Consider the following 26,810-nt stretch of genomic DNA (forward strand, 5'->3'; position numbering starts at 1 on the left):
TGCAAAATGGAAAAGTAGGCACCATATTGCTTTTGTGCTCTCTCCTTTTATTAAATTATGAGCTCCTTGAGGGAAAAGTTTGCATGGTGTTTATAGTCATTTTCCTAGTCTCCGACTGGTACTTAGCTCAGTCAAGATTAATAACCAGTTCTCATTTATCCATTCTTTCCCTTTAATGGGTCAGTAGTGATCGAGATTTGCTTGATTACCTGATTATCAGGTCCATGATTTGGTCTAAGCATCTCCCTTCTTTCAGACATCTGGTGACCTGATCCCTTAACATCTTCACAAAAGGATGGCCATGATTAATGGAAGCTTTTTTTCTCCCCGAATTCATGTGATCTGTCCAAATCAGAAGACTCTCTGCTGATTGGGAAAGATAAAATCCCAACAGAGAGATTTGAAGTCATCCAAGAAAGAGCCACCATCCCCTTACTGAGAACGTGGCTATTCTATGATCTTGTTATCCTATGGGCTTGGCCTGCGCTCTGATGCCCCCGTCCATGTCCGGTTGTCATGTGGAAGTACTCCTGTGGCCTTGAGGTTTCCTTCCTCTTCTGAGCTGAGGATTTTTGAATGGAGGGAGCCCTCAGGAAGTGCCTGTTTTGGACTGTTTTAGCTGTGCAGAAGTGGTTTGGGCAGCAGGAGAACCTGCAGCCTCTGCTAATGGCGCGCTGGTTTTGGCCTGCCAGGGCTCTTGGCTGACTGGAGCGTCCCTGAGTTAAAGAGGCTGATGATCTTAGAGTTCCTGGCTCATCCATATATAAGGGAGATGCTAGTGGGGAGAGCAGCTCGCCATTGCTCTTCCTTGGGTTTGGTGGGCACCAGAATCTCCAATTCCAGGTACAAGGAGGGGGGAGCCCTTACTTTGGGGCTGGGTTAAAGGACTTCTGAAATCCCTTCCAAAGGAGAGATGCCACAAACTATTCTAATTGACCCTTTCCTGTATTCAAGTTTCAGGTCTCTAAGCTAAGGTGTCTGGCTGCTTGACATTTCCTGAGATCTAGTGTAAACCCTAACCATCACAACCTATCAAGGGCCTACCATATGCAAGACCCTATACTAGGAGCCAGGAAAACAAGGGGGGAAGGGAAAGGAATAAACATTTATTAAGTGCCTGCTGTGTGCTAAATGGTTTTTACAAATGCTCATTTGATCCTCACTACAACATTGGGAGGCGGATGCTATCATTACCTCCTTTGCCCAGATAAGGAAACTGAGGCAGACAGCGGTTAAGTGGCGGGCTCCAGCTTCACACAGCTCACAAGAGTCTGGGTCCACATCTGAACTCAGATGCATACTCACTGGTGCCATCTACCTGCGGGGGAGGGAGGGGGAATAATGGGGAGAAAACTGAGGGAGGGAAGGAGGGAGAGGAACTGGGAGGCGGCAAGAGGCATTGGGAAGCACTCAGAGGGGAGGAGGGGGAGTGGGGGGAGAGATCTGTGTGATGGGAAAGCTGTTGGAGGCAGAGAGGAGGGGATGGACAGGGCAGGTGGCATGGGAAGGGGGAAGGAAGAAGCTGCTGGGGTGAGGAGGGAAAGGGAGGAGCAGCTAGGGTGAGGAGGAGGAGGGAGCAGCAGCTGGGATGGGGAAGGGAGGGAGGAGCAGCAGCTGGGATGGGGAAGGAGAGAAGCAGGTGAGATGAGGGAGGGCAGGTAAAGTGAGGAGCAGCTGCCATGGGGGAGGGGAGGGGCAAGGCTAGAACAGCTGGGCTGAGGAGGGGGAGAAGCAGCTGGGTTGAGGGGAGGAAGAGTTGCTTGGAGAAGGGGAGGAGCTGGGGAGGGAGGGAAGAAGGGAGGAACTGAGGAAGGAGTGGAGGGAAGAAACAGCTGGAGTGAAGGGGGAGGGGCGGAAAGGGGCGGAGCAACTGGTGAGAGAGGGTAAGGAGGGGGGAGCAGCTGGGAAAGGGGCGGAGCAGGGGAGGGGGCGGAGCACCTAGGGGTGAGAAAGGGGGAGGGGATCATGGGGGCGGGGCCGAGGAGTCGGAGAGCTCAGTAACCAACCGCCTCACAATCAGCTGCCCCGGGGTGGGGCCGTCGGAGGGCGGGATGACGTCACCAAACCGGGCGCCGGCCCCGCCCCTCGGCGCCGAAAGAGACGCCCGCCCATTGGCTACGTGCGTGCTGCGGCGGGGCCAATGACGAGGCGGCCCTGCGCGCAGGTTGGGCCTTGACGTTGTCGCCGCCGCCGCCGCCGCCGTCGCCGCCGCTGCTGCTCCCTGTGTGCCTCGACCTCCTTTGCTGCTGCCGCTGCTGGGTCCCCAAGAAGACGAGCCGCCCCGAGACCCTCGCGGTCTCTGCAGCCGCCGCCGCCGCCGCCTCGGGCCCGCCCGCCCCCGCCGTCCCCGTCCCTTCCTCCTCCGGGCCGCGGTCGGGCCTGACGGGACCATGTCCTGACTGAGGCGGAGGCGGAGGCGGCCGCAGCGGGCGCGGGCCCAGGCCCAGGGCGGGCGAGGCACGGAGGAGGGAGGCCGGGGCCGAGCAGACCCGCAGCTCCGCGGGACGAGCCGCCGCCGCCGCCGCCGCCGCCGTCGCCTCCGCCCCCAGGTACCCGGGGCACGCGGGGAGGGGGCATATGCGGGCGGGGGGGACGGCGCCCTGCCCTGTGCAGGGTCGTGACAGGGGTCGCGCTGCTTTCCAGCTCCGGGGTTGCGGGGGGGGGGGGGGGTGTGCTTCTGCGCCGCCCCCCTCCTGCTGGGCGTGTCTCCACCTTTCCCCTCCCCCGGCATGTTTATCTTGTCTTCCCGGGGCCGACCTCGGTCGGGGCGCCGGAGGAAGGGGGCGGCAGCCTCCGCATTGGAAGGGCTGTGGGGGTGAGTGCCCCCCGGGCGCGAGCGGGCTTGGGCCGCGGAGGCGAGCTCTGCCTCCTTCCCCCGAAGACCCCGATTTACTCCTGAGGAGCTTTAAAGGAAGCCCGAGGCCGCTCCGGGGGGGTGGGCGAGGGGCGGGCAGGGGCGGCGGGCCGCCTCCTCCGTTTCTTCCCCCTGTGGCCTCTCCGGGGCCCGCGACCCCTTCAGCTTGGTATTGGGGGGCTCTTTCCCACAAGTTTGACGGTGAATGTAGGAGCGGTTCGGGCCGTTGGACAGTGTTTGGGGGGCTCAAGGTGTTGGAGAGCTTAAGGTGGCCGCGGTCCCGGGTCCGTGTGTGCACCCGGTGCATTGATACTAAAGGAGAAGGGGGGCGCACTTTTCCCTTTGGCGGGGCAGCCCCACACGCGCTGTCCCGTGTATGTCGACCTGGGATACTTCCAATTTTCTCTTCTGGAGCTTCTTAGTCTCTCAGCTTTTGTTTGCAGCGACTTTTATTTTTAGCGGCGCTGTATTTTTGGAACATTCTTGCTCTGCTTTGTGTTCTGGACAAAATGCCATTTTGTACATGTAACCGCCTCCCTCCGCTACCCCCAGTTCTCTTGTCCCTCCACCCCCTTTTCAGGGGCTCCTTGCTGACTCCAGCTTAGCGCCTATCGAAACCTTCCCCGTCTCCTCCCGCAGCCTGTCTCCCACTGCTTCTTTTTATCGAACACTTTTTAGAAGGTAAACCGGAGTATTCATTGTTCCCCCAAAATAACATGTGCAGCCCTCCTGCGCCTTTGTTCAAGCTACTCCCCCGGCCTGGAATGCCCTCCCCCTCTCTCCACTTGTCGAAATCCTGGCTTTTCCTCGAAGCCCATCCAAAAAGCCCACCTTGTTGGGAAGGGCCTCCTTAGTGACCGCCCCCCCTGAACTCCGTAAGGCCCATTGCCCGTGTCGTTCATTTGGTACCAAGTGTTGGGGTTGGTCTGTCTGCATCCCGTTCCCTAAGTAGATTACGAGCCCTGGGAGTTACATTCCATAGTGACGTTGTCCAAGTGCAGTGTCTCGGGGACTTGCAAAATAGCAAGTCCTCCTGATTGTGGGCTCAGAATGATGCTGCCGCCTTTCAAAATCAACTAACCTGTCCCAAACGTTATTTCACCCAGTCTTTGTGGAGATGGACACCTAAGTGATTCTAGAATGATTACCGCAGTTTGTTAGAGCAAGGCGCTTAAGGAGATTCTGACGAGACCAAGCCAGGCGGCCCATGTAGAGACCAAGCAGTTTCACAGAAAGGAACAACTGTCTTATAGACGAAAACTCATCAGTCCCCATGATCTGTAAGGCAGCCTGGTGCAGTGGAAGGAGCATTGGGATTGGAGGAAGATGACCTAGTCCCAGCTCCTGGTTTGGGAACTCACCACCGGCAATGATTTTGAACAAATCACATCCTCGCAACCTCAGTGTTCATGTGTAAAATTGGGGGGATGGGAGTTAAACTTGATTACATGATTTCTAAGAATCTTTGGAGCTTTAAGTCCTGTGATTTTGAAGGAAACGAGGTTATGATGGTACAGTTTTTTTCTTCTCTTTCCCATTTGATCACGGTACTATTCAGTAGAGAATTTGGACATAAGCTTTTGTTAGGTGAGAATGGTATATAGAAGAAATATGGTATTTTGTGATTGTTTCTCTCTGCAAATATATCAGCTTATTTTAGCTGTTTCACATACTTTATTTTTTATTTTTTTTATTATTATAGCTTTTTATTTACCAGATAGATGCATGGGTAATTTTACAACACTGACATTTGCCAAGCCTTTTGTTCCAATTTTCCCCTCCTCCCACCCACTCCCCTCCCCCAGATGGCAGGTTGACCAATACATGTTACATATGTTAAAATATAAATACAATATACGTACACATGTCCAAACAGTTGTTTTGCTGTACAAAAAGAATCGGACTTTGAAATAGTGTACAATCAGCCTTCATAGTCATCTCCCAGGGTTCTTTCTATGGTTCAGTTCATTACTGCTCTTTGGAACTGATTTGGTTCATCTCGTTCACATATATACTTTAACTATCTGTTCTTATATCCATTGAAATCCTTTTTTTGGGGTATTTTAAAACTTGCCCATATCATTGCTCCATATCCTACTCCATTACCTCTTCATGGTATGGGTATCATTTTAGGCTCTTCAAGGCTTTGCCAGTGGACCATAAGATTCTCCCATGTTGGAAAGACTTTCTGTTTAGACCTGAACTTTCAAGACTAGTGTTGCTAAATTTTCAGATGCATCTCATGCTGGTTACCTGCCAGGAGATGCATTTTCCTTTTTACAGCTCTAAAAGGTGCCCCAGATTCTAAAGTATAGGAATTGCTATCTATGCTGATGGAGGGACTTCACCCATCCACAGAATAATTAATTCTTGCATGACTTTATTCATATGGCAGATGATGTAAGATTATTTTTTAAAAGGAAAAAAAAGGTGGTTAAGTTACTGACTTTAATGAAACCTAAAGGAAATCATGATTATGTCAGGAAACAGGTTTGAATGGTGAATATTTTGCTTAGGCAAAAAAAAAAAAAAAAGTCTTATTTATAACAGATACTTAAAATGGTAACCAAAGTTATTAACATTTGAGGCTTTCAAATCTAAATTCTATGTTTAGTTTTAATAAAAAATCATCACTTTGAGTTTTAAAATGAAAGTTGAATTAGTAAGTTAAATGTGGTAAAATAGTTTCTCACCTAGCCTGTGAATTAATTATAGTCAATATTTACATAATGTTTTAAGGTTTTCAAAGAATTTTATATATTATCCCATTTTATTCTCACAATTAGATAATATACATAAAATTATCTCATTTTATTCTCACAGCAAACTTAAGAATAGATGTCTTTATTATATATATATATATATTTTTTTTTTTTGGAGGCTGGGGTTAAGTGACTTGCCCAGGGTCACACAGCTAGGAAGTGTTACCTGCTGAGGCCAGATTTGAACTCTGCTCCTCCTGAATTCAAGGCTGAGGCTCTATCCACTGAGCCACCTAGCTGCCTCCCATTATTATCTTTCTTACTACAATTGAGGAAACTGAAGAAGGGGGGGGCAAAGAAGGGACTTGCTCAGAGTCACACAGCTTAGTGATTGTCCAAGGCAGTCTTTGAACTCGATCTTTCTGACTCCAAGACCAGTTCTCTTTCTTCTAAGCTACCTAGCTCTCAAGTACATAAATTAAATTTGGGTTTAAAAAAAAAATTAAGTTTACTATTGTTTTCATACCACAGGTCACATGAGCAAAATTTAAAATTTGTTCTTGTGAAAATGTAATTTCAACTTTGTATCCATTGGCAATTTAGAAAATAAATTAGTGATAATTCATATATCTAAAAATATATGGAACTATAATAACATTGTTTCCATCTTAGAGGTTTTTTTGTTTGTTTTTTTCCCCTGAGGCTGGGGTTAAGTGACTTGCCCAGGGTCACACAGCTAGGAAGTGTTAAGTGTCTGAGACCAGATTTGAACTAGGGTCCTCCTGAATTCAAGGCTGGGGCTCTATCCCTTGCGCCACCTAGCTGCCCCCATGCCAGAATATTATAAAAAAGGTTTTAATGATTATTTTTGTGTTCACACCTTCATTTCCTAAAGTGTCCTTCCTCCCATTCCGAGAGCTAAATCACTTATAAGGATTTAAAAGAGATAGTAGGAAATATAGGAGCCTCTCTGTATTACACCTCCAGAGTTCCCTACTTTTGGATGCCATGTGGCTGTACCCTGGGTCCTTCTCTTTTCTCTCTCCATAAAAGATGGCTGGGTAACCCTAATGGATTCAATGATCTCTATACTGGTTCTCAGATCTACTTCTTCAGACCTAACCTTTCTTCTGACTTCTTATCTTCAATTGCCTATTGAACATCTTGAACTATATGACTTGTAGACATTTTACTCTTGATGTGTCTAAAACATATCTCCTTTTTGCCCAAGCCCTCCCTTCTTTCTAACTTTCCTATTACTATTGAGGACACCATCATCCACCATCACCCAGCTTTACAACTTGTCATTCTTGACTCCTTTTTCTGTTACCCTCCTGTGTGGAGCAAGTATGAAGTAAGGATATGGTGAAGAACTTAGAGCAATGTTAAATTCCTTTTCTGTATTCTATCTTCTCTAGGTCTCTGTGACCTGCATAGGTATGTTCAATGTTTGGGCTATTAATTGCTTAGATTTTTTGATGACATTTATGTCTGTCAGGCTATCGATGTTTAGGCTACTAATTGTTTAGTTTTTGGAGATATATGGTGACATTTATGTCTGTCCAGGCTGTCAGTGTTTAGGCGACTAATTGTTTAATGTATGGTTCTTCCCTGAACTGGAGAATCTGTCATTTTTGACATGAATGATAACATTCAATTAACTGGTGGGGAAGAGGGGGGCACCTATCCCTTAATGTTCCCCAAACTCATGACGTAATCCTTTTGCAATTAAACCTATAAAAACTGTATATCTTCACTTAGTTCTTTAGCCCTTCTACCGTGAGATTTCTTTCTTTCCCTCCTCATGGTGGAATTGCTCATTCTCATGAGAATTTGTTAAATAAACAACTTTTCTGCTTTTTACTTCGAGAGGTCTCTGAGAAGTCATTTTTGGATAGGATTTTCTATCCCTCACACCCCCATCTGTTGCCAAGTCCTTTTCATTCCTACTTTCTAACATCTATGGTGTAGATCATCCTTCCCTTTCCTGATGCTACCTCTAGCCTGGATGCAGCTCCTCCCTCCACTTCCTCCCTGTGTTATTGTCATAGTAATTAGTCCAATAGCAGCAGCCTGCTGGTTAGTCTCTGTTCATTTAAGTCTGTACTCCACTCCACTGTCAGATTGATCTTCCTAAAGGGCGGGTCTGATCATACCCAAATTCCAGTGGGTCGTTGTCACCTCCAGGATCAAATGTAAAATCCTCTCTTTGGCATTTAAAGTTCTTCATACCTTGTCTCAGACATTAGCTAGCTGTGTGACCCTGGGTAAATCACCTTACCTCTATTTGCCTCCGTTTTTTCATCTGTAAAATGAGCTGGAAAAGGACATGGCAAACACTCTAATATCTTTGCCAAGAAAATTCCAAATGGGATACTGAAGAAGAGTCAGGCAGGATTAAAAAAGACTCAACAAGTAAGTCAGTGCCATTGATAGGTTTTTCTACTCTTTCTTATTTTTCACACTCCTCCTGATTTTATTTTTACTGGTTGTCCTTCATGCCTGGAATTATCTACTTCCTTATCTTTGTCTCTTGGGCTTTCTTCCAGTTTCACCTAAAATACTATGTTTTACAAAAAGCCTCTGACTTCTTTTTGATTTTAGTGCCTTTTCTCTGTTCTCCAGCTTATGATGAGAGATAGCTATAGCTTGGTTGTTACTTTTTTCTCTATCCCCTTAAATTGTGAACTCTTTGGGAGCAAAGACTGCTTTTTGCCTTTCTTTGTATCCCCAGCACTTAGTACATAATGGGACACTTAGTAAGGGCTAAGACATTTACTTGTTGATTTGACTTGACCTCTGAGAAGAAGGGAAAGGGGGAGTTACTTCTCCTGGCTCTTGAGTGCCAAACTTGATTGTTATAGCTAGTCAACATTCAGTTTCATTTTTTTTTTTTCTATTTACTGGACATTATTGTTTTCATTTTGTATATTTTTCTAATGAAAGTGCTTGATTCACTTTGTGTCAGTTTAAAAAAGCCTTCCTATTCCTCCCTCTGTTCCTCATTTTCTTCTTTTTAAAACATAGTCATCAGTTTTTTATGGTGGTATTCCATGCTATATTCACTTAACACATTTTTTAAAAGCCATTTTCTAATTGATTGTCATCTACTTTGTTTCTGATTCTTTGTTACTACAAAAAGTATTGCTTAAAACATTTCATTATTAAATGAATTTGGGTATACTCTATTTCAAGAAATGTTCCCTGAAATTTATGTGCATATATTATAGTTAAAGCCCAATAGAACCTAGGCTTTAGGATCAATTTTGCTATCTTCAACACCTGAATTAAAAAGGGAATGTGTTCCTTTTCTATGTAATACGTGTAATGTATTACAGTACAATAGCTCCATAATGTATATGTATTCTTTATTATAGCATGATCAGTTTATTGATGATGAACTGGAGGCTTATTTACTGCAGAAATTCACTTATGATAACTTACTGTATTTAAAATTTTTTTACCTCTATTTATTATGAGTAGTTGAAGAATAAGACATAGTAAAGGAATTAAATGTCATTGTATAAGATAAATATTATACATATTTAGAAATTCCAGTCATATTCTCCTTGACTATACAACTGCTTATTTTAGTGATATGTTTTACATGAAGTTGTTTTAGAAACTTTACAAAAATGAAATTGGATGACATTATTTAAATTTAAGTACTCATTACATATAAGTATTGTGTAGGATTTTTAACTATTTTTATAGTTCAGGAAGAAAAGGAGTAGCAAGGAGAAATTCAAAGATTAAAATTATAGAAGCTTTTGTCAATCGAATTTCGATCAGACATTAAAATAAAGCAATTTCAGAATGATATAATTTTAGTACAACTCAAACAGAAAGTAAAATATTATTTTAAACAAATGATTTGAACTCATTTTTTCACAAACATGTCTATGGAGCCAAAAATGATAAAGCTGACTTAATTTTGGACCATATGCAGTTAATTTTTTCCCCTTATTTGTTAGAAAAAATTTGAGATTTATTAATAATAGTAATAAAGAAACTCATTTATGTTCTAGATTAAAATATTTGATTTTAGAGCCTTAAAGCTTATACTAGTTTCAAATGAGGTTTTCATGTTTAATATCTACTAGTGGATAAATTGCTTAGTCTGAGACTTCAACCTTATAACTTTTACTAGTTGTCATTTGAGAATTCATAACTTCACAACATTTTCAAAAACTTATTTGTTTTTTTTTTGACATTTCGTTTTAGTTTTTAATGTCTATATAAAATGCCTCCTTCATACCCACTTTATTTTATTATAAATTAGAGAACATATACATAGATAGGTGTATTTAGACATACTGTGAATAGATATAGAAATTAGAACAATAATTAAACAATCAAAATTAAACCTTTGAAATTATAATGACTTAAGCTTTGCTCCATGGCAATGTGTGGAAAAAAAGGGGGAAAAATAAACTTTTCCCCTTCTCTCATTCTTTGCAGAGGCATAAGGACTATCATCATGGAACTTTGTATATAAAGTGACTTCAATATGTAGGTTATTTTTACTGAGCTTTTTTTCTTCCTTTTTTTCATTATTATAAGGGATGATTTTATGAAAGAGAACAGGCATAAGGTAAAGTTACAGAGGGAAGTAAGTGATGTAAAAACTAAAGATATCAATTAAAATTATGTGTGTCTATCTACATGTATTTCCTATATGTAATTTTTTTTTAATAGAATGATAAGGGAAATTCTGGTAGAAAGACTAGGCTAATGGTAGTGAGGGTATCCTGAAGTATGATAAGGACCCATTGGGAGTGGAAGAAGGGGAAAATGTGAGAGACACTCTAGACAAATATTCAGTAGGATTTTTAACCGTGGCGAATGGGGGTAGTAAGGAAGAGAGAACAATCAAAAATTACTAAGGGGATTTCCCCTCTTCTCCTCTCCTTCCCCATAAAAGAATATATAGCCCAGTTATACCTTGAGGTCTCTTCTAGTTGTAAATTATAGGATTAACATGACATGGATTTAAGCATACTTTATTTATAGTCAACTAGAATATTTTATCCCATACAAGAAAATGAAAGATTTATTAAGAATCCAAGTTCTCAGCATTATATTGTATTTTAGAGGTCTTGTAGAAAGATAAAAAACTGGGCCAGAAGTGAAGAGACCGAGGTTGTAATTCTAACTGGAACATGCTAGCAGAGACCACTAGCAAGTCATTTATCTTCTCTGTCAATCACCACATTTTGTTTAAAGCATTTATACTCTATGTTAGGTACTGGATAGACAAATACAAAAATTGAACTACAAGAGACTTCAAATCTAGTCAGGGTAGGCCTCTACTACTTAAGGCACAAACAAAATGCAAACAAGTTTAATTGGGTGGGTGGGGTTGTGGAGAGTACTACTGAGTAAGATGATGTCAGAAAAAGCTTCTGGCAAAAAGTGGTATGGGAGCCAAGCTTTGAGGACCTACATTTTGTAGGAGGGCCCAGGTCAGCCATCCTCAGTTTCCTATACTGGCTTTGCTCTGACTTTTGGATTTGGCCTCCACTCCTCAGCTATGGTCTTCTCACTTTGGAATTTGCCTTCCTTCTCTTCCTTTCTGGGTTCTTCTGACTCTCTAGCCTTTGCTATGTGCCTCTGAGTGGGCACCTCTCTCCAAGTTTAGCTTCCCCCATTAGATGGGAAGTTCCTTGGCAGAGAATGTTTCTTTTTGCTTGTCTTGTTGCCCCCAGCATTAGTGGCACATCTGGCACATAGTAGAGGCTTAACAGATGCTTGAAGGAAATTAAGGAGGGAAAGCGCTATGAGAGTCATGGGAGTCACAGAAGGCTGACAATGCAATAGCACCAAAATGGGAGATGAGATGCCTTTGGAACAGTAAGAGATCAGTTTGGTTGGACCATGGTGTCAGGGAATGATGTGAAATAATGGGCATACTTAGGAACTGAGGTCCAAAGAGGGGAAATTAGTTGACCCCCAGCCCCATATGTAGTAGAGTGTGACAGATAAAATTTGAATCCCTGTCCTGAGACTTCATATCTGTTATAAAAAAACTGCTAAGAAGCAGATTTTCCCCTATTTTAGTTAAAAATTGCCTTTCCATTTCTCAATATATGTGGTGAAAGAATATGAATCAGTGGTTCTTAAAACGAAAATTTGAAAAAAAAAACGAGAAAGTTTGTAAACTGTCAACAGCCACATGAAAGAATGCTCCTAGTACCTGATAATGAGAGATCCAAGTCAAAAGAAAACAACTCCAAGTTTTCCCTTAATACATGACAGCCTGGCAGAGATGAAAAAAAGATGAGAATCAGTTCCTGTTGGAGTTATTGTGCAAATATAGGCATGTTAATGTAATGTTGATTGAGCTGTGAGTGTAAACATTTTGGAAAGCAATCGAGGAAAATATTTGCTTTGACCCAAAGTTTCTGCGATTAACCATTTCTATGGAGATCATTGATACTCCCAAATATGTATATAGCAGCCCTTATTCTGGTAGCAAAGAATGAGAACCAGAGTATTTGACATTGACTGGTAAATATTACTGAACTTGAAGAAACTTGAAGGATGAATTCTGAGAAGCATGGAAAGACTAAAATGAACTGAGCTCTAGAGAAATAAGCACTATATTAAGAAATGACATATAGTGAATTAAAAAAAAAATGGAGAGTGAATATTGTAGGATTACAAAGACAAAGCATGGTGGGAGTGGGAATGGGGAAGGGATGAAGAGGTATTTCCTCCACTCCTTTGGGAGTTGGGGTGGGGTAGGGCAGAAGGAACATAACATGTTTTAGGCTTTTTTTTTTTTTTTTTTTTTTTTTTTTTTTTTTTTTTTTGATGTATTGGTTGGTTTCGCTAAATTTTTGTTCCTTTTTAAAAATGTATGGCTCTGGAAGAAATGCTTGAGGAAAGTTAGGCAATATAAAAACATATGACATTAATGAAAGCTTATTTTAAAGGAAAATTTTTGTTTTTAAATGTGATGTTAATATGTAGATTTCCAGAATTCTAGGGACCTTGAGAATATTTTTGGTCTGTCTCTTCCTTTCTAAAGATGCTTGCTAGTCTGTCCTAGAAAGCAACTTGTTCTCCATATATTCTTGATAAAATGTTATTTATGATTTCAGTTCAACAAATATTAAAGTACCCCATTAGGGGAACACTGTGATAGCCCCAAGAGAGAACACCAACTTTGGATCAGCTTCTCATTTTTGATTTTTTCCTCCCTAATTAGAACCTCCAACCTACTATTCTTCCACAGGTGCAAATGATTATCTTTTTTAAAAAAGCAACAAAAATAAGCACTTGTTCAAATAATTGGGGGAAAAGCCAATCCTAAATTTCAGATGATTTACAACTTGATATAAAGAATAGAGTACAGACTCAAAATAATGTATCCTTTTATTTTTTCATGTTTGTTAGATTTTGCCATTCTCATCATTATAAGTTCTAAATCTACTTGTCATCACTTGATACAAACCTTGTATTTACAGTTTTTATATTTGTCATACTAATAGTCCATTAAATTGACAAGAGAATTTAACAGTTTCAGTTCAGTTCAATAAGCATTAAGTGACTGGTCACTGGATATATGTTTTAACATCTCTGTCTTCACAATTTCTCCTGCCTCTTCATCTTTTACTCACCATCATCCTCTGACCCTGGACAGGTTACTTAAGCTTATTTAAGCCTCTTCTACAAAATGAAGAGAATACTACGTAGGACAGCTTAGATTTCCATAGCATTTTATAGCTGACCAAAGTCCTTTCTTACTAGAAGCATGTAAGACTGGGGAGTGGAATTACCTCCCCTGCTTTACAAGCTGAGGACAAGAAGGGCTGGAGAGATGACTGGCCTCTGGTCACCCTGCCTCTACTGGACCAAAGTCTTGACCGTGATTTTCTTCTCTGTATTAAAAATTTTTTTTTCATTGACCTTTATTTTATTTTTTGCATCCTTGCCCCTTTTCTCCCTTTCCTACCCAAACTCTCTTCCCTGTAATGGAAGAGGAGAAAAGACACCTTGGCTGGACCTGAAAAGGGGTGACCTGTCTCCAGCAGCTCGACCAGGAAATGGAGACCAGAAGTTTTGTGGGTCACTATCAGGAAAGTTCTTAAATCTTTCATGATTGGTTCTCTTCATTATGTTGTCCGTTCTATCTCAGTTCATAAAGGTTTTCCTGTTTTTCTTGGAAACTGTACACTTCATTGTATGTTTTGGCACAATGATAATATTTGATTCCATTCATCTATAAGATAATCTGTTTAGCCATTCTGGAGTAGATTGGGGGGGAGCTCCCAGTTTCCTGTTCTTTGCTACTCCAAAAAGAACGTTCATCATTGGGGCCTTGCTATGTTTTTCCTCATTGCTTCTCTGACCCCCTTCTTCTAGCACAGCTTTGTCTCAGTGAATCTGACATTCAGGGATGTTTGGGGCATAATTCTGAGCTGCCTTCCAAAATGGTTGGGCCAGTTTCATAGATTTACTTGGTCGTCACTGTGTTTTCTTGGCAAAGATACTGAAGTGGTTGGTTATGTCCTTTTTCAGCTCATTTTATAGATGAGGAAACTGAGGCAAACAGGGGAAGTGATTTACACAGGGTCACACAGTTAGGAAGGATCTGGGGCTGGATTTGAATCCAGGAAGATGTCTTCCTGACTTAAAGCAGTTTCACTTAGCAATGCACTAATCCTGTTTTCTCATAGCTTCTTCAACAGTCTTTCTCCTTTTTTTGTCATCTTAGTTAATCTGATGGATACAAGTTAAAATTTTAGAGTTTGTAGTTTTCTAATTATTTGTGATTTGGAGAATCTTTTAATAATGTTTTTTTGAAAGCTTGAATTTCTTTGAAAACTAGATATCCTTTATCCATTTATGTATTGAAGAAAGGCTCAGACTCTGGTCCCACTTTCATGGAATCTGGTAATCTGGTAGGGATATATAATATACAAATAGCTAATTTGAAAAAATGAGATACATGTAGATATATTAGCATATCAAATGATACATATGTGTATAAAGTGTGTTGCAAACTGTAAAGTGCTATATAAATACTAGCTATTATAAATATTCTTAACGCATAGTTGTATATGAAAGGTATAAGAAGAATGCTTTTGTGACCTGGGAAAAGATGCTGGAGAGAGGAGGAGCCCAGGTTTCTTTTAAGAAATAGTGTTTGAATTGGGTTTTAAGGATAGGTAAGAAGAATATGTATGTGTGTGAGGGGAGGGGGAAGAGGGTATAAGGGGAAGATGGGCCATTTACAGAAGAAAGTGGGATAATATGGGATGTGGGTTTAGGACGGTGAGTAGTTTTGTTTAAATGGGGCATATAGGTTTAAAATTATGTTGGAGAGAACCTATCTATATAGGTTCTAGAGCAAACTTGTTTTGAATGTCAGGCGCATGAATTTGTTTGAATTTTTTTTGGAAGGCATTTAGGATTGAATAGTTTGAACAAGAAGAATACCAGGATCAGATTTATGTATAAAGCATAAGAAAATGTGGAGATTGGATGAATAATTATACTATTGACAGGTAATAATAAAATCAGAACAACAAATTCAGAGATCTTTGGTAACTGGAGTCAGCAGTTTTGGTGGAATGATGAGGTCTGAAGTCTGTAGGATGTTTAAGAAAGTTGGAGGCACCTCCTGTAGACAGTCTTCTCAGAAACTTCTGCAAAACACTAGTTAGTAGAAATGACATGATTGTGTGAATTTGAGGGTGGGGGAGTCATGGGAAGGATCCAAGAGAGAGGGAAAGATTGAAAATTTAATAATAGAATGGGAATGACATACAGGAGTCAATCTGTTAGAAGAGACAGGATGGAATGGAATCGCTTGTGTAGGTAGAGGTTTGGCAAAGAGAAAGGCCATTTTGACATGTAAGACATATGGGTGAGGGAGATGGGAGTATCCAAAGAGGTTTTTTAACAGTGTCAGATGCTGTAGAGAGGTCAGGAAAAATGAGGATTGAGAAGAGGTAGGTCATTAGAACTGGACAATTAAAAAGACCATTGGTATCTGAAGAGACCTTGTTTGTAGAGAGGAGACAAAGAATCAGTAAATTTGGAAAGATTGAAGATTACAGAGGAAGTGGAAATGATAATGGGGAAATCTGTTGTATAAGGGACCAAATCAAAAGTGTACTAAGGAATGAATTAGTCTTAATCAAGATAAGGGCCAATTCCTCATCAGAGACTGAAGTCAAGGAGAAAAGGGGTATGTGAGCCAAGAAAGTGTGGAAAAGAGGGGCCTTCAAATGGTCTGTTTCTTTGGATTGAATGAACAGTGCCTGACCTTAGTTGTCTGATGTTTTAGGAGTTTGGGATTTTGCCTAAATTCAGAATATAATTTTGATTTTAAGTAAAAACATTAACATACTACAACACAGAGAAGAATAAATATAAGTCAGTATGTATGTGTATAGTGGTGTGTGTATGCATGTGTGTTTTATTTTGTTCATCTTAACTTTGTATCACTTCTTTTAGGTCTTAAGAATTTATTAAATACCTGCTGTGCTCTCTGCCAGGTCCACTGGAAATAGTAAAGCAAAAATTGTGTCTGCTGGAGAAAGTTATATTCTTACTAGGAAGATATGTACAGAATAGATAGAGAATAGATCAAAGTGTGCAGGAAGTTGGGTCTAAGCATTCTAAATCCTTCATCTTACAGAAGAGGAAACTGAGGGTAGAGAGAGGCTAAATGACTTGTCTGTAGTCACACAACTAGTAAGTGCCCTGAGGGCAGGATATGTGCTCAGATTTTCCTGACTGCCTTCAACTCTCTGTCCACTTCACCACTTAGCTGCCTAAAAGGAGCTTTTGAGAGGAAGGTACTATCATAGAGGGGAACTGGCTCCTGTCTGCTATAGAAAATGTCATGTGACTCTTTTTATAATTGTCATTTTATGGCATAATAATCTTTTACATGAATATTGTAAACTTAGTCATGAAGATTGTTAGTTTTGCACTTTTACAAACAACCAGTCAAGAATATTATTGTTCTGACAGATAAACTTTTTTAAAAGTTGTGATCAGTAGGTCAAAACATATGGTTAGTTTTAATATAAATTTATAAATGTATTGGCTTCCTAAAAGTTTGTGCTAATTTATAGTCTCAACTTGAATATGATTATTTCTATTTCCCAAGCCCTATTGTCAACATTTGATAATTTTTAAAAAATTTGTTAAAGCAGTAAATCTTAAAATTATTTTAATTTGCTTTTGTCTGATTTTTAGAGAATTAGACCATCATTTCATGTGGGTAACAATTTAAATTTCCTAAAAATCATATTTTTCTCCTTTGTATTTCATGGGAATTTCTTTGGAAATATGGATTAATTTAAATCTTAATCTACAGATCCTATTGAGCTGGCTATATTCCCTCTTTTCCTCTGAGAGTTTTAACAAATATTCTAAAATTGTAGCAATAACTTCAGGGTGTTGGTTTATTCTTAAAAAGCCAGTAAAATCATAATATGTTTCAACAGTTTCAAAAACTTTTCATAAGTCTGCTTATTTGAGCAATTTCACTTAATCTAATTAAACTTTCTACAGGTCTTTGTAATTTTTAAAAGCTGAATTTTGAGAATTTTGTGGATTTTTTTTTTTTTAAAGTTTTCCCTTTGGGAAATGATTTAGATTTACATGTAAATAGTAGTTCAACTACTGTATAAAAATTGCTGTGGGAAACTGATTTTAGAAAGGTTGTTTATTCAGGTCCTATTTATAACTTTTCTTTTTAAAAATATTTTTATGTCTAAGCCCTGTATTGATATGATTTCGGAAGGGTTGTATATCCAGGTCCTACTTTATAAAAAAAAAAAAAATTATGTCTTTAAACCTTTTATTGATATAAGATAAAGTCTTGTATCAATGTAGAAATAGGTTGAGTTCCAGAAGTTTAGTTGTTTGGAACTCGGAACACATTTTGCCATAGAAACAATACCATAAATGGTAGTTAGGTTCCCAGACTAATCCACAAAAGTCATTTTTAACCCATAGTTTAGCTGAGCTATAACACTAACTTGAGTTTTAGGTCCTGGGAGCCAGGGAGCCATGTGGTGGTAGAAGAAGAAGGAGAAAGAGAATTTTCTTTTCCTGGGTTCAGGGTCATGCGTAAGCAATTTTTGAAATAGGCCAATTTTTTTTTTCTGGTGTTCTTTTGCTCCACCTTCTGTATACCGTTTTCCCCTGAGAAGGTCTCCTCTCTCTAGGTCCATATGTGCCCCAATATTCTCATATTTTCCTCAGCTAATGCTTGATGTCCCATCATCAGACCTGTGCCTCTCTCCTCCCCCTGATACTGAGGGTCAGAGTTGTCCGTCTTTTCCTTTTATTCTTTAGTGTCAGCACCTACTTTCCACAACTGATTTAACCTTTCTTCACTCCTAAACACAAAGATTCTTAAAAATTTAAGTATTTCACATGGAATTCTTCCTTGGTTGTTGGCAGGTATGTTATGGTCTTGAGCTCCTGCATCCGTTCTCAGAAGTCATACCTCTAGAATGAAATATAAAACTCAATTTCCATTTAAAAGTCATTCAAGATTTGACACCAGCTTACTTTTGCAAACTTAAATTTCATTCATTTTATATTTTGGCTGCACTAGTCAACTTGCTGTTCCTTCAAACTTGGCATTTGGGCTGGCTCCCACCTTTCTGCTTTGGTAAAAACTGTCCCTCATACTTGAAAAGGTCCTTGCTTCTACTTATTAGAATCCTTAGCTTCAAGGGTCAACCAATATGCTCCTTTTATAAAAAGGCTTTTTTTTTTATCTGAATTTCAATGTTTTCTTCTTTTTTAATTTATCTTTTATTCGTTTGTCTGTGGACTGTTTTATCTCCATCAGGATTCCTTGGTTCCTTGAGGGTCAGAGGTTTTTGTTATTTGTGCCTTTAGTGCTCAGCACATAGGTGCTTACTAAAGGTTTGTTAGATTGATTGGAAATACAGGGGTTTCTTGTTTTAGAGGGGGAAGGTTTAAGGGGAAGTATTTTATAGCCTATTTACTTTGTGTGAGAGTAATATTTAATTGGTATAGCAGAAAGAACTTTGGATTTGGAATCAGAAGGAATGGGTTTGGATCTCAACATTTCATTTAACTACCTTGTAACTGAACAAAATTAACTTCTTTTTCCTTCTCTGTAAAAATGAGAGAATTGGACAAGATGGTCTTGAATGTCCCTTCCCACTCTAAAATGCTATGATAATATGAATGTAAGTGTAAGTAGAAGCCATCAAATTCTGGGAAATTTGATATTAAGCTATACTTTCACAAATATAGTAAAAAATACTGCATAATTATTACTTAGAATCAATTAGTATATAATTAACAGCCACAGAATATTTAGGTCTTTGAGGCAAGAAAACTAGTTATTTACCGACCCACTTGCCCAGATAGAGCTACTTGCCACCTCTACTCCCAGTTCCTCTGTGATTAGAGTAATCAGTTGGGAGCTGAGGCTATCTCCCTTGAACTAGTGCTATGCTTAGTTTTAATTGGGTGGGGCTGGGCTGACCCAATTTGTTCTTCCTCCATTCTTTAGTGTGTAGACTCCTTACCTCCTGCACCCCTAATCCCTATGACTCAGAGCTGCTTCCTTCTTGAGTGAACCTTTCTTTCCCTTGCCCTTCCACAGTTCATTTACTATTCTGAACTCTTGTTTCATTCTGCCCTGGGAAGTCCCCTCTGGATCGTTCACTAATTCTTAATCTTTTAAGATTTCTTCACCTCGAAACTCCTAATAATTTTGGTTTTGGTAGAAATCAGGCTTCTTCCTGAAAACATTGCATTATTGAACATCCTCTCCAGTAGGTCTTCCCCAAAACTGTGTTCTAGGCAAAAGGGGTAGGGAGGGTCCAAGTTTTTCTGCCATCAATTCAAAATTATTTCTCCTCTGGGGTTCACTTTCTATCTGTTATTACTCCATCCAATCCTGGTTACTGGCATCTATCAGCCCTCACACCTTCTGGCAGTTTGATGATAGATGCTGATGACCCTTCCTTCACCTGCCCTTCTATTCAGCCTTCTCAGTTCCTATGTCTTATACCCTTCTTCCAGCTCAATTGCTCCCAGGTGTGGTCATACTTGAGCTCTCCCCATCACTTATATAACTTAGGTAACTTTGGTGATTTTCATCTCTGAAATTCTCATGGACTTGCCACCTCTCTCAGCCTTGCTTCTGTTATTGCTGCTCATAGACCGTCAGCCTTGTTCCAGTTAGTCCCCTGTGTTATGGTTTCCTATTCTCTTCACAGTCTTCATGTTGGGCTACCATTGAATCCCTGGTTTTCCTTGGTCTTGGCCAGCCACAGGCCGAGGTGTCCCCAACGTCAGTCTTCCAGCCATAATTCTGCATGTGATCAGTCATGCCGCTGTACAAGGTAACCCCACCCCCTCTTCCTGCTCCATCGCTTTTTATTCTCTCTACAATGCCTCTTCCAAACTTTCCTGTCAAGGGTCTTCCTTTACTGCTTCTTCCTGCTTTCTTCTCTAGAGGGACCTAGGCAGTCTTTCTTTTCTGAGAAAACAAAATCTTGTGAAGTCCTTTAGTCTCCCACTTTGTCCCTCACAACCCTTCAATACCATCTCTGTTCTGTCTCCCATCTCAAAGAAGTGTGACCCTTTTGCCTTGCTCAGGCCAACCCATGGTTTCGTCTCCCCTGGTGGGGGAAGGTCATCTGGATATCCCCAGATGCCTCACTCCCTCTGTCACACCCTTCTCTCTCACATTTTCCATCTCTCCTTTGCTCCTAGCTTCTTTCCAGTTACCTAAATCTTCCTCAGCTTTAAAAAACAAAGGGCCCTCCCTCTCCAGCCTTTGGCACCTGCTCATCATTTCTCTCATCTAGGGCCTCTTCTCTCTTGCACAGCAAAACTCTTAGAATGAAGTTGTCTTACGTCTTGTTCCTTTTTTTTTTTTTTTTTTTTTTAACCATGAAACTTGCATCTCACCCCACTGTGATCCGATTTCGGACCTCTTCTCTTGGGGAACTGCTCTCTGAGGATCCAGTAATCTCGTTAAATTCCGTGGGCTTTCCTCGGGCTTTTTTCTACTAGAACTTGTGGTCTTTTCTGGGCCCTTCCTTGGCCCTTCCTCTGGCTTACTTTCTTGGACCTTCTATTTTTCTCAATTGCTTCTTTTTGGATCTTATTCATCCCCTTGTCACTAAGCATGGACTTTTGCCCATACTTTGTTCTGGCTGCTTTTCTTTACTTTTTCTTGGTAAACTTAGAAGTTCTGATTGGATTAAAATGTTATTTCTTCATAGATGATTCCTAAAATTAATCAATTCATCTATTACTTCTTTTTTGAATTACAGTTCTATTGTCCAACTGCTTTCTGAGTATCTCATCCTGGTTGTCTCTCCTCAAACTTAAATGCATCAAAGTGAACTCATAATTTTTTAAAAATTCGGCCTCTAGACTAACCTTCTAGTTCTTTACAGAACCTTGGAATCATCTTTGACTTTTTTCTCTCCTTCACCTCTTCATATGCTTCCCCTCCTCCTCAATACAGTGAGTTGGCAGATCTTGCTAATTCTACTTATACAGTGTTTTTTACTTTATCTGGGTCTTTTCAGATCCCTAATTTCTTCCAAGGCTTGACTTGAATTTTGTCCTCCCATCATTGCCTCCATGTGTCTCTGATAACACTAACAGCTGAGGACATCTCTTTTCTGAAATATCTTCTATTTACTTTCCATATACTGGGGTCTCCATTAATGGAGGCTTGACTCCTTATGAGCTGGGATCATTTTTTGTTTTTGCCTTTGTGTCTCCAGAATTTAGCACAAGATCTCATCCATAGGAGGTAATTAATAAATATGAGAGCCTCATCATTTTTAGCCTCTTATTTCTAATATTTCTGCATAAAAGGTAAGACTATGTATGACTATATAAATTGGTCTATGTATGACTATATAAATTGGTTCAGATTCTTCTTACTTTAGGAAAATAATCTAATTGCAGATAGTGAGAAATTCCTCTGGAAAGAATCATAGTTATTATTGGGTTTTATTTGTGTATGGTTTAAGTAAAGCTGAGAACCGTTTTTTTTTTTTTTTTTTTTTTTTTTAATGTATGGGATAGGAAAAATGGAGTCAGATTTGTGGGCTTTTGCAGTTTGAATATTCATTTGAACATTCTTAAAATTGTTGCCATTCCTACTTATTTTGGTTTAACATACTTCTATTGTAAAAAAAAAAAAGCAAGTGAATTATACATTATTTTTAAAATTCCCTTTTGACTTAAAATGATGAGCCATAATAATTTGCACTTTCCTACCATATATTATGTTCTACAGATGATCAAATCTGAGCTTTACAGTAAAGCATAGAAACATAAGGCATGAGTAGCAGGCTTGAAGAAATGTTATCCAGTGTTACAGTTTCTACAAGTGCTTGATCTTGCTGTGCATGTAGTAGAAAATTATTTTTAAAATATTTTTTAACAAGAAAATAATTGAAAAACTACGTGAAATAGGTCATGCTTTGTCCATTTGGCAGCTGAACACTTTAGGTTGGGTGATTTGTACACTTAACTCTAGGTTGGAGGAGTTTGTGAGGAAAGGTGAAGAAACTAGACTATTTGTGTAACACCTGACAGTCTATGGAGGCTCTGGGAATTCTGCAGAAGGTCAGGGTTTATGAATGGTAGAAGAAAGTCATGAAGGCTCTTGAGCCTCTCAGAATGGGTTTTTGAGCTGTGGAAGTAAGCGAAGTTGTCGTTGTGCATGACTTGAGTCAAGGAGAGAGACCTGGAGAAGGAGCATGTTAATGAGGAAGCCCTTTGTTCAGACCAGTTGAGAGGGGTACTGAATTGGGACATAGGCAAGAGGGAGTGTGGAGCAAAGTCCTGATGGGAGAGACATAGAGAAGGAAGAATTTCCAGAGCCATTTAAAACCAGAGACAGGGAGCATTTGCAGTGATCAACATCAAGATGGCAGCTCCTGGCTTGTCTTGGGCTTTAATGTTTACAAGATCTTCTGTCTTACAGGGTTCTTGTTAGGCAAGTACTTTGTACTTGTAAATCTTAAAGTGATAAAGAAATGTGAATTACTGTATTTATTCTAATAGCAGTAGGAAGGGCATTTATTATTATCCTCTCTATTTTGTAGATGAAACCAGTTGCAGAAACAGTCTCTGCCCTCAAGGAGCTTACATTCTTCTAGGGGGATACAACATATAAACAGATAAGTAAATACAAGATAATTTGAAAAGAGAGATAATTAACTAATACATGGGGGTCTCAGAAGGTTGTTCCATAGAGGATGAACTCTGACGTAGGCCTTAAAGAATTCAGGGGATTTTGAGAGATGAGAAGGAAATGCATCCAGACATGGGGAACACCCAGATCAGCGTCACATTTTGGGAATAGCAGATGAGCTGGTTTGGCCAGAATGTAGAGTATATGAGGGAAAAGAATTGTGTGCTTTTGGCCTGGAATTTGATGGAGGCAGTGTGAAGTGTCTGTGAGAGGAGTCTGAGAAGAAGTTGTGTTTTATGTAAAGGACTCTAGAGGTTTTTTTAGGAGAGGAAGAAATAATGTGGTTGCATCTATGTTTAGGAAGAGAATGTGGCAGCTGTATGGAGAACACATTATAGTTGGGAAGGACCTGAATGAGGGTGTGTTGACCCTGTAAAGGGATGAGTATTTGAAAAGATATGACTGACAAGTGGTAATGAGTGTGGGAGAGAAAGAGGGGGGAGGAGTGGAGGGAGAGAGAATGTGTCTATCTGTCTGTCTCCAAGGTTATGAAATAGAGTGGCCACAAGTGTGATGCCATTCCTTGGAAATAGGCAGGCTTGGACAAAAGGATAAGTTCTGGGGGAAAGATAATGAAACTTTTCTGTCCACATCAGTTAAATTTGAAAAGAAGTGTCCGGGAGATGTCTAGCCGGAAGTTGATGTGGGAGTAAAGTTTAGGGAGGGACACTTAGTTCTGGATATAGATTTTGGAAGGACAGTTTTTTGGTGGGTAGAATAAGTTCTGTTAGGTTGATTTTTATGTGATAGGATGTTAAAATGGAATGTTCAAGATGTAGTTGCAAGTTAGCCAGACAAAAATAAGGAATGGAGAGGTAGTTTGGGGGTCTAAACCATTTGTCTGGTGGTAATGGTGAGTGTTGAGGAAAAGCAGGGTTTATCACTTATTATTTGGGAAATTTGCCTTTTGAAAAATAAAATATTTAAGCTAAAATAGTGTTCATTATCATCGGAACAGGATTTTAGCAAATGCTTAAAGGTACATTTTAGGGCAGCCATGCCTAACACAGTATGAGCTCCTTGAGGATAGGGACACTTCTCTTTTTTTTTCCTGCTTTAATCTCCATCACTTAATTCTGTGCCTTGTATGTTTTGGGACCAGGGCCTGTGATTTTATTGGATGGATGGAATAAGCATTTATATAGTATGCTCCGGGCAGTGTGCTAAGACTTTACAGATGTCTCATTTGATCTTCATGAGCTAACTCTAGGATTACATTTTACAGATAGGAAGAAGGGGCAAACAGTGATGAGGTAACTTGCCCAAAATCATAGAACTAGTTCCTGAATTTGAATTTGAACTCAGAATTTCCTAACTCTAAGCCCCAGTGCTCTGTTTGTTTCCCTGGCTTCCTCAGTTGCCATCTTGGTATGGGAGGAAACTCCCTCTGCCAGTGCCTGTCATTCAGCCACTGGTACCCTGAGAAGCCATGGGATGATGTGCTCAGAGTCCTGGGGTGTGTGACAGAGGCTCCTCAGCTCACATTGGAATTTTCCAGGAGTTTGGATGGCTAGCTGAATATATCTCCTCCTCTGTAGGAGAGGCTACAGTATATCTACCTTGTCTTTATTCTGCTTTTAGAACCAGAATCTGTGCTTGGCACCCAAGCTCACACAATCCAGTTTTTAGTCTGACCCGATTCAAAGATATTAAAGAAACGAGAACCTCTCTAAAGATTAGTCGAGATTTTTTTTTCCTTAACAATAATAATACCTGACATTTCTTTTTTTTAAAATTATATTAATTTTTATAATTATAAATTTTTTGACAGTACAAATGCATGAGTAATTTTTTTTATAACATTATCCCTTGTATTCATTTTTCCAAATTTTCCTCTCCCTCCCTGTACTCCCTCCCCTAAATGACAGGCAATCCCATACATTTTACATGTGTTACAGTATAACTTAGATACAATATATGTGTATAAAACCAATTTTCTTGTTGCACGGTAAGAATTTGATTCCAAAGGTATAAGTAACCTGGGTAGATAAACAGTAGTGCTAACGGTTTACATTCAATTCCCATTGTTCTTTCTCTGGGTGTAGTTGTTTCTGTCCATCATTGATGTTGAAGATAACCACTTCCATCAGAATACGTCCTCATACAGTTGTTGAAGTGTATAGTGCTCTTCTGGTTCTACTCATTTCACTCAGCATCAGTGTATGTAAGTCTCTCCAAACCTTTCTGAATTCATCCTGCTGAATTCATCTTCCAGTTTCTAGCCACTACGAAAAGAGCTGCCACAAACATTTTGGCACATACAGGTCCCTTTCCCCTCTTTAGTATTTCTTTGGGATATAAGCCCAGTAGTAGTAGTAGCACTGCTGGATCAAAGGGTATGCACAGTTTGATAACTTTTGGGGCAGAGTTCCAGATTACTCTTCAGAATGTCCGGATTCTTTCACAACTCCACCAACAATGTATTAGTGTCCCAGTTTTCCCACATCCCCTCCAACATTCATCATTATTTGTTCCTGTCATCTTAGTCAATCTGACAGGTGTGTAGTGGTATCTCAGAGTTGTCTTAATTTGCATTTCTCTGATCGGTAGTGATTTGGAACACTCTTTCATATGAGTGGATATAGTTTCAATTTCATCATCTGAGAATTGTCTGTTCATATCCTTTGACCATTTATCAATTGGAGAATGGTTTGATTTCTTATAAATTAGGGTCAGTTCTCTATATATTTTGGAAATAAGACCTTTATCAGAACCTTTAACTGTAAAAATATTTTCCCAATTTGTTACTTCCTTTATAATCTTGTTTGCATTAGTATTGTTTTACAGAAACTTTTTAGTTTGATGTAATCAAAATCTTCTATTTTGTGATCAATAATGATCTCTAGTTCTCCTCTGGTCATAAATTCCTTCCTCCTCCACAGGTCTGAGAGGTAGGCTATCCTCTGTTCCTCTAATCTATTAATGATCTCATTCTTTATGCCTAAATCATGGATCCATTTTGATCTTATCTTGGTATATGGTGTTAAGTGTGGATCCATATCTAATTTCTGCCATACTAATTTCCAGTTTTCCCAACAGTTTTTTTTTCAAATAATGAGTTTTTATCCCAAATGTTGGTATCTTTGGGTTTGTCAAACACTAGATTGCTATAGTTGTACCCTTTTTTGTCCTTTGTACCTAATTTGTTCCACTGATCGACTGGTCTATTTCTTAGCCAATACCAAATGGTTGGTGGCTGCTGCTATATAATATAGCTTTAGACCACCTTCATCTGACTTTTTTTCCCATTAATTCCCTTGAAATTCTCGACCTTTTATTCTTCCATATGAATTTTGTTGTTATTTTTTCTAGGTCACAAAAATAGTTTCTTGGGAGTCTGATTGGCATAGCACTAAATAAATAGATTAGTTTGGATAGTATTGTCATCTTTATTATATTCGCTCGGCCTGTCCAAGAGCACTGAATGTCTTTACAATTATTTAAATCTGACTTTATTTTTGTGGTAAGTTTTGTAATTTTTCTCATATAATTCCTGACTTTTCTTTGGTAGATGGATTCCCAAATATTTTATGCTCTCGACATTTGTTTGGAATGGAATTTCTCTTTGTATCTCTTGCTGTTGCATTTTGTTGGTGATGTATAAAAATGCTGAGGATTTATGTGGATTTATTTTGTACCCAATACCTGACATTTCTAAGACCTGAAGCAGTCTCTTTACAGAAACCCTGAGACACGGAGTTCAAACATTAGCACAGCTCACAGCTGAGGAAGGGCCATTGATGCCAGAAGCAGTGCATTACTTGTCCATCTGACATAGTACTTGAACCCAAGTTTCTGAACTCCAAGCCTAGCCCTTGATCTGTTTTACCATTTCCTCTTCAACCTGATTTGAATACGATCTCAGGCTGAGCCTTGGAGGATGGATGTGAGATCAAGAGAACAGTAAGGAACATGTCTGGAAAAGTAGGTTACAGCCTGGTTTTGGAGGGTTTAAAATGACAGGCCGATAAAAGGAGCGGGGATCCCCCAGTCCTGGTCAGAG

The 26,810-nt window shown here is 39.9% G+C and overlaps 1 protein-coding gene across 4 annotated transcripts in view; it reads left to right on the plus strand.

Annotated features, from left to right (window-relative positions):
* Nucleotides 1–2,170: 2,170 nt before the first annotated feature.
* The window catches only part of ZRANB1 (zinc finger RANBP2-type containing 1), a 77,651-nt gene continuing 53,011 nt past the window's right edge, over nt 2,171–26,810 (plus strand). Inside the window, exons 1-2 of one of the 4 annotated variants that reach the window (XM_074297131.1) lie at nt 18,572–19,657; nt 21,324–21,417. Coding sequence is in view for 1 of the 4 variants with exons in the window: in XM_074297128.1 (XP_074153229.1) it covers nt 19,774–19,922 (149 nt within the window). In the remaining 3 variants the exon portion in view is untranslated. Of the gene's footprint in view, nt 2,550–18,571; nt 19,923–20,791; nt 21,418–26,810 lie in introns of those variants that run through there. The other 3 variants (XM_074297129.1, XM_074297128.1, XM_074297130.1) reach the window with 3 other exon arrangements.

The sequence above is a fragment of the Sminthopsis crassicaudata genome, chromosome 2, assembly GCF_048593235.1.
Source record: "Sminthopsis crassicaudata isolate SCR6 chromosome 2, ASM4859323v1, whole genome shotgun sequence".
In the NCBI taxonomy this organism is placed as follows: domain Eukaryota; kingdom Metazoa; phylum Chordata; class Mammalia; order Dasyuromorphia; family Dasyuridae; genus Sminthopsis; species Sminthopsis crassicaudata.